The 15,960-nt window shown below is 34.7% G+C and overlaps 1 protein-coding gene across 13 annotated transcripts in view; it reads right to left on the reverse strand.

The window, feature by feature from the left end:
- Nucleotides 1-15,960, reverse strand: part of KCNT2 (potassium sodium-activated channel subfamily T member 2) — a 351,003-nt gene that overhangs the window by 257,346 nt on the left and 77,697 nt on the right. For all 13 annotated transcript variants that reach the window (XR_011535342.1, XR_011535341.1, XR_011535339.1 and 10 more), the window contains exons 2-3: nt 6,477-6,556; nt 3,605-3,704 (exon numbers count right to left, since the gene is read on the reverse strand). Coding sequence is in view for 8 of the 13 variants with exons in the window: in XM_070602415.1 (XP_070458516.1) it covers nt 3,605-3,704; nt 6,477-6,556 (180 nt within the window). In the remaining 5 variants the exon portion in view is untranslated. The remainder of the gene's footprint in view (nt 1-3,604; nt 3,705-6,476; nt 6,557-15,960) is intronic.

Consider the following 15,960-nt stretch of genomic DNA (forward strand, 5'->3'; position numbering starts at 1 on the left):
ATTTTTCAAATGTATAGCCTCCATAATTATGGCTGAATATTCTTAGTAATACGGCATAGAAGTTAATTGTAGGAAACTTTGTCCATCTTAACGTTTTCAAATAATATAATTCCACTCTGCTGTCACCAGGCAATGCCCTTTTACCCTAGAAGGATTCCTTCATGCTTCATTTTCTGATTTTCAAGCCTCTCTAATGTACACTTTAATTATAAATTACCAAGTTTTAAAAACAATTCTGGAATGTTTTTAGAAGGATTTTTAATGTGAACCATTTTTAATAACACATAGAGAAATATAATATACACTGACATCTCTAGGCAGTGGTCTTGAATCATCTAGATTGCGTAAAATTATTAATAAAACTGTTGAGTATAATTCCATCAATTCAGCAACATTCACTGACCCACAAAGTCCTACGCCAAGTATGGGAGCAACAGAGACAAATACAATATGGTCCTTGCCCTCAGTGAGCATATAGAGAGAACAGAGAAGTACATAATAAAACCAATGGCAATATGCTAAGTTCAGAAGTATTCAAGGCATGATCAGAAAGTCCCCAAAAGTCACTCCTAATCCAGAGTGGAATTGGGCAATAGGTCATGATGTCAGGTAAGAATTTCAGATTAAGTTTCATCCAAGAAATTGTTATCCTGAAGGACTAGGAGTCCTGGAGCAGGTTAGAAAAGAGTGGGTAGTGGGGGCCAGGACTGGAAACAGGGGTCCAGGGAGAGGGAGCAAAACGGTCATTGGCCTGGAGACGATGGAGAGCAGAGTTTGTAAGTTGCTTCCAGTAGGTCAGCATGGCTGGAGTAGCAGATCGGTGAGGTGAGGTAAGCAAGATCAGATTATAAAAGATCCTCATTTACTCATTTAGTCACTCACTCACTTAAAAAATAACTACTGAGCACCGAATTTGTGTCAGGCTCTGAGGATACAAACAATGCCCTCATGGAATATCCATTGCAATCCATACGAAATACACAGAAACAAACAAGTAAAAGATGTACAATATATAAAAGAGAGAAAGGCAATGGAGAAAAATGAAAAGGAAGAAGAAAAAAATTATTCAAGGGAGTCTTGTGAGGAGATTACAATTTGAACAGGATGTTTAGGTAAGGCTTCACTGAAAATATGATTTTGAGTAAAGATCTGAGGAAGTGTCCCTATGCTTTTTAGTGGCAGAGAATTACAGACAGAAGGACCAGCGGGTGTGAACGCCCTGAGCCTGCAGTGTGTCTGGAATGATCTAGGAATAGAGAAGAGGCCAATGTGGCAGGAGCAAAATGGTGGGGGATGAGTAGTAGGAGGTGACATTACAGGGAAAATATGTGTTCTTACAGGCCATGGCAGGCACTTTGGCATTCAGAGCACAGCCATGTCAAGATCCAACTTATATTCTCAAGAAATACTGGCTGCTACAGTAAGAATAGACCAAAGGGGAGCAAAGGTACAACTAGGAGGACTAATTAGGAGGCCTTTGCAGTAATACAGGTGAAAGAAGGTGGCTTGTGCCAGGGTGGTGGCATTGAGAAGCATCTACACACTGGATATTTCTTGAAGGTAGAAATAACAGGATTTTCTTAGGGCTTTGCATATGCTGCAGAGTGTGAGACAAGAGAGAAGTCAAGAATGACTCCAAAGCATTTGGCCTGAGAAACTGTTAGGATGGAGTTCCTATCAGCTGAAACGTGGAAGGCTAGGAGTGGAGCAGGGTTTGGAGGAAGGATGGAGCTGTCACTCATTGAGATGTGGGAGATCACAGAAGCAGCCCATGGGAACATGGCAAGTTTGAAATGCCTATTAGACATCCAAGTAGAGAAGCTGAACACACAGTAAGAATTTGGGGCAATGGAAAAGTGCTGGCTTCCTGTGGTCAATGAGGTAGGGATAAAAGACACAAAAAGATTAGTGCTGAGGGAGTCAAAGAAGAGGGCAAATATGAGAAAACTTCAGCTTCTTTATATGGAAAGTAGGTACAACAAGATTAAATATATATTGAAGGAAATCATATACATAAAACCCAATGCCAGAAAATAGCAAGAACTCCAAAATATACCACCTTTCCACAAGCTGAAAATTCCCTGAGAGTAGTTAAATATTCCTTTTCATGGCTATATCTTCAGTTACAGCGATATGAATACATGGTAAATAGTCAATAAACATATAGTGAAATATCCATAATTATATTTCATTAAATAAATTATAAAGAATTATCTCATAAATTATTACACAATAAAATTTAGCTTGTTAATCTTTAACTTATTTCTGAACTGTTTAATAAATATGTAATCATTTTCACTATCTAAATAAGCTGAAGAAGAACCAATTCATTTAAAAGCATACTATGCCCTCATTTTCCATTTTACCATAATCTTTTTTTATTTTTTCATTTTCTTAGGGCAAACTCTACATGAAAAAATAATTGTATAGAAGTTAGCCATCAAATTTGTTTTCTGCTTTGAAAATTATTTTAAATTTAGTAGACTGGACAGGGACCCAAGGTGGTGGTGAGATAAAGATTATCCATGCCATTATACACCCAGGCCCCTTCCTGATTGCTTCTCGCAAAAGATGATGCCTAAAAAGGAAAGTCCAGGGGCCGGCCCGGTGGCGCAGCGGTTAAGTTCGCACGTTCCGCTTCTCGGCGGCCCGGGGTTCGCTGGTTCGGATCCCGGGTGCGGACATGGCACTGCTTGGCAGCCATGCTGTGGTAGGCGTCCCACGTATAAACTAGAGGAAGATGGGCACGGATGTTAGCTCAGAGCCAGGCTTCCTCAGCAAAAAGAGGAGGACTGGCAGTAGTTAGCTGAGGGCTAATCTTCCTCCAAAAACAAAAAAGAAGGAAAGTCCACAAAAGAATATAAATGCAATTTAATAAAAGTAATATGATAATGAATGGAAAAAGAAGTTAAAATAAATCAATGCCATTTAACTCAAATAAGATAAAGAACCATACAAGCAAAATCTGAGACTTGAGATAGTCATGCATTCCAATAAATGCTGGAGTGTTTCTCAGAGTAACAACTAGATTCGTTGTTTTGTTTTTTTAGATTCCACACATAAGTGAGATCATATGCTATTTCTCTTTTTTATGTCTGACATTTCACTCAGCATAATGTCCTCAAGAAACCTTAAAAAAAAGTAACAACTAGACTATAATTGAAAACGTTTATAAAGCTGGTATAATAATATTATTATTAACAGTGATAACAATAATTAATACTATCGCTAATATTAACAGTAGAGTGAACTTTTGGGAGTATTTGTAAGCCAAGAAAAGAAAAGTATTTGGGCCTTTAAAGAGATTGACCCATATTAAGCAATTACTTAGGTACTTTGATTAGCAATAAAAATTTTATGGGTAAGTGTCCAGTATTATCATTATACTAGTAATAAACAATAGATAACAATAAAATAAGAGATGTTTAAAAAGAACTTACAAGGATTATATTCACACATTAACTGAAAGCTGGATCAATTTAATTGTGACAAACACCTGAAACGTCCTTGAGAAAAATGCATTCTATATAACATCCTTTAAAACTATAATAGAATTCAAAGAAATCAAAAGAATATTGTTGAAGGTCAGACAAAGATACCTTACCATTCATTTCCTTGTGAAGGGTTTTCGAGAAGCACTCGGATTATGTATAATAAACAGCTTAATAATTTTAGAGAAAAATTGAACAGACGTATTCTTAGACCTTTAAACAAACAACAAAAATTTGATTTTCATTTGAACTTAGTTCTCAAAAGACTAGAAAGAATTGTCAAAAATATCAACTTTAAACTTTAAGTTCACCACTTACATTGTATTTACAAACTACAACACCATAATCACCTAAACTCTCTGCAGTTCTAGGTACCTGAATTTTAATTAGTTGAATATTGAAACAAAAAGGACAGAATGGGTGAACTGTCAATGACGGTGAATATTATACGCTGAGAGGAAATCTAAGTTTCAGCATTCAGAAACCACAAAAATCATGTCCAATCAAGATTACTTCCAATGCACTAAGAAGTAAGCATTTTATTTATCTATCAATTTGGGGACAGATTTTAGCTAGCTAGAAAATCTAGCTGGTTACAAATTCATGGAATAAGTTATAAATCTCGTATCTTCAGAACGCCTTGTAGATTTGATTATAGAGAAATGATAATCATGTATATAATTATATATGACGCATTTAATTAGTAATCATGTAATTATAGATAAATCAGAACAGCATATGCTGAGAAATACAGACGCACACACACATTTTTTAGTTTGAGTTAAACCTAACTTTTCACTTTACGTTAAATACCAATGAAATCTTAAAATTTTTGTGGGAATTAAGACTGCTATGTATGTTTCTTTGAAATTGTATAGGTCACAGTTATGAAGCCTGTAATACTTGATTAAAAAGAAGAGCAATTAGGGCCCAGCCCAGTGGCATAGTGGTTAATTTCGCGTGCTCCGCTTCGGTGGCCCAGGGTCCGCCGGTTCGGATCCTGGGTGCGGACACACACAACGCTCATCAAGCCATACTGTGGCGGCATCGCACATAGAAGGACTAGAAGGAATTACAATTAGAATATACAACTATGTGCTGGGGCTTTGGGAATCAAAACACAAGAGGAAGATTGGCAACAGATGTTAGCTTAAGGCCAATCTTCCAAAATAAATAAATAAATAAAATAATGAAGAGCAATTAACATTAAGCAAAACATGCTTAAAATCTGATGAATAGAAGCTTTACCTTCCCAGCAATTATCCGGTGATATCTGATTCACACATCACAAAATTTTGAGAAAGGCCTTCCTACAATTATTACTTAACAAAATCTTGAAAATAATTATTACTTAATAAAATCTGGAAATGAAATGTCTTTTTTTTTTACTCTGCTATATGTGGGTGTATTTGAGGCAACATTTCTTAAGAGTTAAAGGTTAATGCTGATTAATCATGTCATTTTTCCTAGGTTTTCTTATTAAAATCTTAGGTACATTTTATGGGTTAGGCTCTTGAGAAAGTCTTTTAAACTGTTAATGAAATTGCCCTGGTTTTATAGAACTGGTCTCCCCCAATGACAGCTTAGTTAAGGCTGGCTGCTGGAGAAGTGTTCAAATAAGGCATGTATATTTTCTGGCCTGGAGAGATAGGATTGTTAGCATTAAAATCAAGAAAACCTTCTATTCAGATGATGTGGCTCCTTTAGGTCATATCGATCAGCGGTGCTTCCTTGCAAATTCTAAACAACCGGATTAGAGAAGCATTAATTATTATTAGCCTCAACCCTGAAGCTAACCTGACATGCAGAGTCCCTAGCCGGTGTGCCTTACATATTGAAATATCCTCTACAGTCAATATTTGGGTAACTTCTCACAACTCAAGCTTTTCTCTTTGAACCCTATAGAGGCACAACTTAATTTAGATCACCCCAAGAGGATTCAGGGGTCAAAATTCAGAAACACCAAAGTCTACACCAACCTAATATAGACCTCTCCATTGCTTGTTGACATTTTAAGCAATAATCATATGACAAACTACATATTGGCTCATTACATATAGCTTTTAAAAATACTTGGGGGGCCAGCTTGGTGGTGTAGTGGTTAAGTTCATGTGCTCTGCTTCAGTGGCCTGGGGTTCGTGGGTTCGGATCCCAGGTGCAGACTAACACACCACTGATCAAGTCATGTTGTGGTGGCATCCTACATACAAAATAGAGGAAGATTGGCCCAGACATTAGCTCAGGGACAATCTTCTTCAAGCACAAAAGAGGAACATTAGCAACAGATGTTACCTTAGGGCCAATCTTCCTTACACACACAAAAAAATACTTGGTATTATGGGGAAGTAACACGTATCATTGAAATGTCAACCTTGAATAAGCTTAGGAGGTCAATGACTATGCCAAATTCATTTCCTCTTGAAGTTCCACTGTTTCCCAACTTGTTCTGATGATAAGAATCATGAGGACGTTAAACTTTGAGCTTAGCCCTACACTTCCTGATTCAAAATCTCCAGAGAAGGATGCTAGGAAGCTGTACATTTCACAACCCCCTAGATGTTTCTCATTATTAGGCATGATTGGGAAACTCTGAACGCTTCTCCACTAAATCAGACAATTATTCCCCATTAGGGTCAGTCAGAATCACCAGAGCCTTCGCAAAGTACATTTTATGTGTCCCACATAGTTAAAATGGGGGAAACTCTTTGTTTAAATTATTTTCCTCAATGTTTCTACTAATCCAGATGGTCCACTCAGAAGTCTACTTATTGGCATGGGATATGAAGAATTAAAGGTATTCAGGAAACCTTAGCACCACCAGATGTAACATCTATAATTTTCTAAAATTTTACTGCCTGGAAGACAAGATTATTAGTTCTATTCCTCAGTATAAAAGATATTTTGCAAAACGATTGCAGAGCTGGAATCTTTTGCGGTAAATAGATGTACAAACACATAGACAGGAGAATAAAATGAATGACTTACTTGATCTCTGGTTTTTAATAAAAAATAACTTTAGTCTCTCTTTAAATGTGTTTTCGTTCATATAAAATTCAACTTGTACCCTGCAAAACAGAAAATAAAAACATAATTAATCTAAAGACTGATATATGAGAAAATAAAAAGTTATTTGATTGAATGCATTATACACTTTGAGTGAATTCCCACCACAGAAAATAAGAATTGAGTAAAATACTGCACTGTTTAGAGAGAAACAGTTAGATATAGTCAGTTTAAATATCATATGTAGTTCATTCAATGATCTGTATTAGTGGATGTAGACTGGTATGGATGATTCAAAACAACGATCGTGCAGAAGTCTTTAACATGTCTTTGGAATAAGTTTGAATCAGCGTTTTCCCAATTTTTGCCCATACGATAAGAGTCAAGTGAATGCTTGAGAAATTCAGTTTGAGCAGCATCGCCTCGGATCCACCACATCAGAATCTTAAGGGACTGAGCCTGAAAATCTACTTTTAACAAGTCCTTTGCTCCACCTTGACTCTCTTTGGGACATATTATGGGACACTTTACCTTCTTATTTATTTATTTAGGCTCAAATGAAAATATATATATGGATCAGCAAAGGAGTGGTAATGGCCAGTAGAATATTAAAGTTAACACAGGTAGGTTGTAAACCAGACAAATCACTTAAAAAACTGAATATTGTATATTTAGTCCACTATAAAATAAGATCAACAGTCTGAAAAACAGTAGCATACTAATAAATCCATTTGGTTTCTCCCTAAATTCTGGCAAAGTCTCTCATGTGATAGGGCTTAATTAATATTTCAAAATACTAAGTGAAAAGAAAAATTGTGTTCAGTGAATGGTGACTTGTTAATAATTATCATTTGAAATTTTCTTAATTAAATAGTCTCAAAAATATGCATTATAAGTTAGGATTCCCAAAACAGCTAAGAAAGCATTTTAATGTTTATACAAACAACAGATTTAATTTAATTTTTCCTAACATCACAAAATTTTGATAATGTAATTCATATAAACTAGATAGTTGTTTTTCGTTTTCTTTCTGCAGGAGTACACATGGGAGATAAAAATGGACATATGAAGATGCTTATGTACTACAGAAATATTTCACTACTATATTCTACGCTGTATATATATTCAAGAAGATTCATGAATATTTTAAAGCCGTGTCTTGTGTCATAAAAGTAAAAGGGCTTTTGTTATCAATTGCAAACCAAGTTTTATCTTTTATATCTTCTAAAAGGCTTGAAAGCTCTCTAACTTTATCTCTTACCCCTAAAGAAAATATTTCCATTCATAAACATTTTTTCTTTTCTTTTCATCATATACTTATTTTCTTTCCGCATTTTTTTCACCTTATATGTAAGGTGAAATGAAGGGACAGAAATCAAGATTCTCTTTACTTGCTAACTTCTCCAGAGAGAAGCCATGAAAATCGCAATGACGTCTTCCAGCAGAACACTTCCATATGCATGCCTACGTGCATGCACACACCTCACACACATACACAAACTCACACATGCTACAAAAGTACATCCAGACACAGAATTCCACTAGTGTCTCGGAAATCTATCCTTGGATCTGTTTCCCTTGTTTATCAAATGAAAAGGCAGTTCATTTTAAATAAAGTAACTGTAATACTGATAATCAAGCTAAATTAGTTCAAATTTGCTATGGATACAAAAGCAAATTTGAGAGGACATATGGCTATTACACAAGTAATTCAGCAAAGGCCACGTAGATCTGCTTCCTAGAATTATCAAATTTATAAGAATACTAGTCCATTCTTCAGATAATAGCCTGAATTCAGTGCTGAGTATATAACAGAAGTATATTTTTTAACTAAAATCGATCATCTAAAGCCTAATACAAATAATGAGGGATCTGGGAAGTCTCTCATATGAGGACAGCTTTAAGGAACTGGAAATGTTTAGCCTAAATATGAAGAGTTAGCAATAACCGAATGGCTGTCTTTAAACACTTATGTGGCCATTATGATTAAAATGAGGTGGCTCATAATGTGATGCTCTATAGTACAGAACTAATCATAGAGAAATATGAGAATTATGAATGAGATTACCCAATTTTGAAATGGCCATCATTGTGAAGCGGAAAGCTCTCCAATACATATAAATGTGCCAAAAACTGGATAACAGCTTGCAAGCAACTGGGTTTTTTTCCTCATAGTAAAGACAATTTTGCAAGGAGTGGGGTCTCTCATTAAATGAATCCCACATTCTCTTCTAATTATAATATTACATGAAGTAAAACTCTTCATTAATCCAGAGATCTTTCTGATTCAATATTCTCACTGAGGATCATGGATGATATCAAAATACGAATTTATACAAATGCTTTTTAAAGTTAGAGCTAAAAAAGCAAACAAACAAAAAACAAGCACACCACTTTTTGATCCATGTCTTCTCTCAGGTACAGAAAAATCTCCTTTAGGCTTTCTGTTTATAATATAAAGTGGAGCTTTCTTTTATTCAATCTAATGACAACTCTAATTTATTAAGTAATTGTACTTAATAAAAAATAAAGTGGAACTGCAATCATTACTAGATGGTATCTGCTCCAATAGACATCTTTTCACTGTTTAATGACGTTATTTTTATATTGGTCAAAAATGTTTTATTGTTTTACTTGAGTAGGTCCTACATATTCTTTGTGACATTTATTTCTTAGTATTTTATAATTTTGGTTGCTATTTTAAAAGTGCCTTGTTCTGACCTTTAACTTTTTGGTATTGTAAATGGCTACCATATTGAATTCATTTATATGTAGTGGTATTTTTTTCAGGTTTTTTTCTTGGGTTTTCTAGGATGACAATCATGTCCCCTGGAAACTGTCCCTAATATTTCTATTTACATTTCATTGTTCTTGTCTTATGATGTTGACTAGCACTTTTAAAAGGAAAATATCAACTGTGGTGTGCATTCTTAGAAGAGAATGCCTCTGTGCCTTAGCAGTAATTTTATTGTTGATTCTGGAATTGCAATAAGTATTTATATTTTACTAAAAACTTATAGTTACTAAAAATTACATCAGAGTGGATGGATGTTGATTGTTACCAACCACTTATCTTGAATCTATCAAGCTGATGGTACATTGTTGGGTTTTTTTGGACACTATTTAGTTAACTATTTTAACAGTTTTTTATTATGCAATTATTTTTTCAATTCTGGAAAAAATTGTTTTTGTAACAATAAACTATTTAGGTAATTCACTCCTGGATTCACTTTCCTATATTTTTAGGAGTTTTTCTTCTAAATTTATAACTAAGATTGACGGGCTATCATCTTTAGATTATTCTAATATCTTCTAATACGAATTGAAAAGCTCTCCAAGTTTTTCTATACTCTGGAAACATTTTGAATACTGTAGAGAAGTTTTTGGATAACCATTATCAATTTTCTCTAACAGTATCATCTGCTTCAACACTGATTTTAATGTGTGTTTTGTTTTTTTTTTCATTTTCCCCTCATTCTGTTGCTCCGGTTACTTGAACTTAGGGTAAAAATCGTGCAGGATCTTGTTAAAATGCAACTTCCTTTATTCACTCTTAAAATTCTTATTCAGTAACTTTAAGGTAAGCCTTATCATTTTAACAACACAAAAAATAATTCTGACCCAAGTTGTCAACAGTCCTTTCAAAAGCACTATTTTGCTTTTTTCAATAATGCCCTAGACTCTGTTTAGAATGCCAAACTTTTGCAGAAATTCTCCTTTAGAACTTGTAGTAGATATAGATCATTATCCAAGGAAAATTCTTCCTCTGTGTCTTCTTGGTGCTATTCTCTTCCTGCCTCCCTCTGATTTCACAATATTGGTCATGGTGTCGATGTCTGAGTTTTTATTACTATTCTCACCTCAAACAGGGCAGTATCTGCCCAGACATTCTGGTCTAAGCAGGCAAGTTCAGTGGATGCATGTCGGTTCTGCTCTCTTGCTATTTATTGCTTGGTGATTTTCCTTTGGAGAATTTACATCTGGATGGCAAGTTAACATACACAGCTCCCAGTGCAATTCCCATTTCTAAGAACTTTTCACCTGGCCTCATTTCTGTGCTTTTGTATTGTGGCATCCTCCTAAAGCCATGCTTGGTGCTCTGACTCCAGTGACTAAGGAGAAAGATTCAAGTCTCTCGATATACTTCTGCCAAGCTTCTCTTACTGTACTCTCACCCCTACCAAACTCTCAGTTGCATTTACACTTACCAGAATTACCCCTTTCAAAATGTACTACATTACTGTGTATACCCCTATTTTCTCTAAAGTCATTCTTATGTGTTGAATTATATCCTTCCAAAAGATACGTTGAAATTCTAACCCCCAGGATTTCAGAATGTGACCTTCTTTGAGATTGGGGTCATTACAGACATAACTAAATTAAGACGAGGTCATATTGGAGTAGGATGGGTCCTTAATCCTATATGACTGGTGTCTTTATACGAAGAGGGAAATTTGGACACACATAGAGGGAAGATGGCCATGTCAACACAGAGGCAGAGATAGGAGTTATCCTGCCACAAGCCAAGGAACACCTACCAGAAGCTGAAAAGACAAGGAAGGATTATCCCCCAGATGCTTAGAAGAGAGCATGGCACTACCAACAACTTGACTTCAAACTGCTATACGCCAGAGCTGTGAATCAATAAATTTCTGCTGTTTTCAAGCATTAGTTTATGATACTTTGTTATGGCAATCCTAGGAAACCAATACAATTGTTTTCTAAGACAGTGACAGCAGCACTTCTAGGTCACGTGAAGGAAGTCCATTAGAATGTAGGCTCCATGAGAGGGAGGAGCACATTGAATTCTGTTCACACTTATATCTTTAGCGTTTCACATATGGCTTGGGACCTATTAGGTGTTAAGTATTATTGGCTGAATGCCTGAATGAAGGAGTAGTGGGATCCCCAGTTCTTTCTTTAGTAGAAACATTAAGGACTCTGAGTCAACAGTACGGTGGATGAGAAAAAGCATCTTCCTTAGGTTATAACTATTTGAGGATGCAAAACTTGGGTTTGTGGTGAGCTGAATCCTTGGAAGCTCTTTCTTATTCCAAATTGTTCTACCTTGTGATTAATAATTCCGCACAGGTTTTAAATTCGTTTTCAATTTTATTAATTTCAATTTGTTTATTTGCACCATCTCCCCATGACTTAATGACTATTTAGGAAAGAAACAGATGACTGTTGATTTATTTGTTTTACAATGTTGCTATGACTTGAGTAAGGTAACCATGGACTTTATTTCACAAAAAAAGAAATTTAATTCAAATAATTTTAGTGACTTGCCCAAATTCTTTCAGCTGGTACTTGGATAGAATTGGGACATTGGTCTTTCCATTTCTTCTTCTTGCCTATTGCCTCCTCATCAAGTTGACTCTTCATTATTAGGAAAGTTCTAGGTCATTTGTAAAATATTACAAAAGAGCATTGCAAACACCAGATTCACACAGGGATACCGAGAAATGTTTATGTAGTTCTGCCCTTTGATTATTGACTGTAAACCAGATTCCTATCCATTTCCAAATATTCACCCCTAACTTCTGGTAACTAAATTACTTAACAGAGCAACCACTCCAATGGAGCCCTATAAAAAGTAAATTAATAAGTAAGCCTACTATTGATTTTTCATCTTAAAAACTTAGTTTCCCCAGTTCATGCTCAAGCGCTTCCAAGGGATTTCCATTCGGCTTCCAAACGTTACTACATGTGCAAAATGACTTCACTTTAAAGACGTTGGAGTCTCCTAAAGAATCCCCCAACTTCTTTTTGCCCATCTAATTCTTTTCATAATTACTCAAGCCTAACTTTCTCACTTCCTTTAGTCAGTAACATCTTATAAGGAGGCAGAGATTAATTCTGATGACTTTCGATAGCATTCTCTGCAGTTTTAAAATAAAATTTAAAATAATGTCATTTTTTGGAAGAAGAACCCAGCTACTACACGTACATATATACATATATGTATGTGTAATTAAATATACAAGTATATATATACACACACACACACACAGAGTGATGTAATGGTAATGAGAAAAGAATCTGGAGTGCTCATCAATCATCAATTTTCTTTCATTACGGATAATGCTGATAGCTCTTCAACAAGTGCCTTTATGCTGCTGCCATTCCTTGGTAATCACGGCTTGTAGGCTTCTGGAAATACAGCATCTGTGGTTTCCATGGTAAAAGACATTACAAGTCCACCCAAAAGTACTTTTGTACTCAAGTCCCTCTTCGGATAGAAAACTCATGTCCTCATGTGCAACGTTCACTTGCAAGGCCTACTCTCTGTACCTGCTCACTTTATTTAAAATAATTAAATTGAAGCAACCTCAATTTAACTTAAATCTAAGCATGGGAAGCAAAAGACAAAGAAAGTTAGAATAAGTATAAAGTTACATTTGTTCATCCTTAAATTGCAAAGAGATTTGGTTCCTTCATGCCCCCACCCAACTGCATGAGGGGGGGCAGGTCTGGGTCAAGCTGTTAAAAAAAGAAAAAAGAAAAGAAAAGGAAAATTGCAAATAATAGAACATTTATTAATTTTTATTCTAAATATATAATAAAGAGTGCAACAATCACAGCATTTAGGCTTGTAATAAATCGTTGGTAGGGATCATGTATCTTTACCACCACCACCTCGAAAATAAAGGAAAGATCAGATGCTTCAAGATCATTTCCACTTTTTTTCTTTTTCTTCAACTCTACTCATTCCCATTACACACACACTCACACACACAGAAACCCTGAAAGATAAAATGCACACATACACATGTTCATATATATACATTAATATACACACATGTATACGGACATGAACACATACATTCTGGAAATATAAAGCTATTAGCTCCAGAAAGGCTTATAAGCTTACATAGTATGACTGCAGACAGCACAGTCCTACTACCACAAACCTAACAGCCTCCCAATCAAAAGTCATAACAACTACAACATGTCAATCGTGTTTTCTTTTTCTCTAGACTTATAAGAAGATGATAGAAGGTGGAATATAATCTCTAACTCAGATTGGAATGTTGCATTAGTCATTTTAATACCTTGAAGGAAAATATGATACTCCCACAGCCCACGGATGATGGAAATGACATGAGTAAATAGGAAAGTCCAATGTGAGGAGCAGTGCGTGTGTTTTAGGGAACCATTGGCTCTCAAATAGTCAGGTCATGTTCAACAGATGCTAGTTGTTAGTATAAAACTGGAAATTACATGAAGACACTCATATGCAGTGAAAGAAGCATCTCTGAGCTTATTTAATTCTTTGTACCAACGACATAAGATTTTAAATCAACCCTCCAAAGAGCCTCTTCCATTTCGCAGCTGAGAGGGAGAAGTCACACTTCAGTAATGGGCATAGCACGCTGGGACACATAGATTTCTTTAGGCTCTCTCTCATACTTAGTTCTCTTACTTAAGTAAAACTAAATTATACTTTTCGATAGGTAAATCTTATGGGGTTGAATACATTTAAAGACAAGGTGACACAATTTGAAGGAAGGGGAGAAAATAGTCACAAATAGAATTTCCCTCAAGAAAACACAAAGATAAAATTAATGGGCTTTCTAGGGAAGCTGACTTTTTTCCCATAACAGTTTGTGTTTTCATTTGTTTAATTTATTTCGTAATCCAGTATAAGGGCTAGAAGGGATAAAAGCATGGACTTTAGAATCAAATGATATGCATTTGATTATCAGATGTGCTAACTTTTAATCTCTGTAAAATGCAGATACTACTTCTGTTAAGAAGACTCTAATGAAAATTAACAGTCCACGATTTTCTCACAAATCCCTTGCAGACATAAATGGATCTTTAGCTAGTTTTGCTTGTTTACTACTTAAATAAACAATTAAAAAATCATCTCTTTACTAATAAATAAATAAATTTTTTCTATATTTTCACTAAATAATGTGAAAACTAAATGTCAAATTATTTTAAAACCTACATGTATGACAAAGAATATAGCAGTAATCTAAAAATTTGGTTATCGTCTCACTATTTTAATAGTAAAATAAGCCTCCCTTACGGAAATTTCCTGACACATTTTTCCCAAACTGTCCCAGAAGATAAACAATGATATAGTTAAAATGTGAAACTGTTACACTAGAGACAAATTTGCTGTCAGTTTTGTCATAAAAATTATCCAAAACTCAGAAATAGGTAAAAGAGATTGCTAGATATTCTTTCAGTGAAATGCTGATCTTGACTTTCGATTTCGGTACAGTTTTACAACTGTGAGGAAGTCGACATTAACGCATAGTTGTGTATAATAAATATGCCAAGAATTTCCACCCAATAGAAGAGATAACTCCAAAGGTTGAAGTTTATGACCTTGTAGGACTTTGGGGAGAGGGCTGCTAACCTAGCAATCTTATTTTAACCTTGCCTAGAAATATCCAGCTTCTGAAATGCTCGGTGGACTAGTTTTAAAGTATTATGTTTCTCTCATTAATTAATGAGTTGAATATAATTTTTGACATGTTTTTATTTTACATTTGTGTGATGGAGATGTTTTTTAACCTTTTTAAAATTATACTTTAACAGTTCTTCCTCAAATTAATAAGGATTTCGTATTAATTAACAGTAGAAATTAAATTGATGCAATCACTTTGGAAAACAACTTGATATTTGTATTATAAAACAATCCATAGGTTCTATAAAATTCCAATGAAAATAACATGGGAAATTTTATGGAACTAAAGAAGCTGATTATATAGAGAGTGAAAGATCAAATTAAACAAGACTTTTGAAAAGAAGAATAAAGAGCAGATATTTGCCCTACCTGACACCAAGACTTATGATGCTATAGTAACTAAGACATTATAGAAGTGGCACAAAGAAAGACAAATTGATTAATGGAACAAAACAGAGAGTCAAGAAATTGACTCATGCATATATTGAATATTAATATATAACAAGTTTGGTGTGGCAGATCAATAGGAAACAGTAGAACTATTCAATAAACATACTTTTTAAATGGTTATCCAAATAAGAAAAAAAATGAAATTGAACCCTATCGCATACCATATGGGTTAAATCACCTGCAGACAAATTAAGGGAACTTTTAAACTCTTATTAAAAAAATCAACGGTGAATACTTTTTTGACCTTTGAATAGTCAACGAGTACTTAAATTACAATAAACAAAAAAAGAATAGCATAAAATATGTATAAAATTCTTACCTGGAAAGATAAGAGTGTAAATCAATAAATATCTTCACTGATGGGCTCAGGACTTTTCTGCAGCCCAATTTGTAAATTTTATATTTTAATTTTACAGAGAATGAAGACTAAGCTCACAACTGGGCTAAAATATTTGGATACAAAACCAAGGAAAGTTAAGAACCAAGAATATAAGAATTCTTAACAAATCATTAAGAAAATAACAAACACGTAGCCAAAGCATATGAAACAGTATTTCATAGAAGAGAAACTATATTGGTTAATAAACTTAG

Source organism: Equus przewalskii, chromosome 31 (assembly GCF_037783145.1).
Source record: "Equus przewalskii isolate Varuska chromosome 31, EquPr2, whole genome shotgun sequence".
In the NCBI taxonomy this organism is placed as follows: Eukaryota; Metazoa; Chordata; class Mammalia; order Perissodactyla; family Equidae; genus Equus; species Equus przewalskii.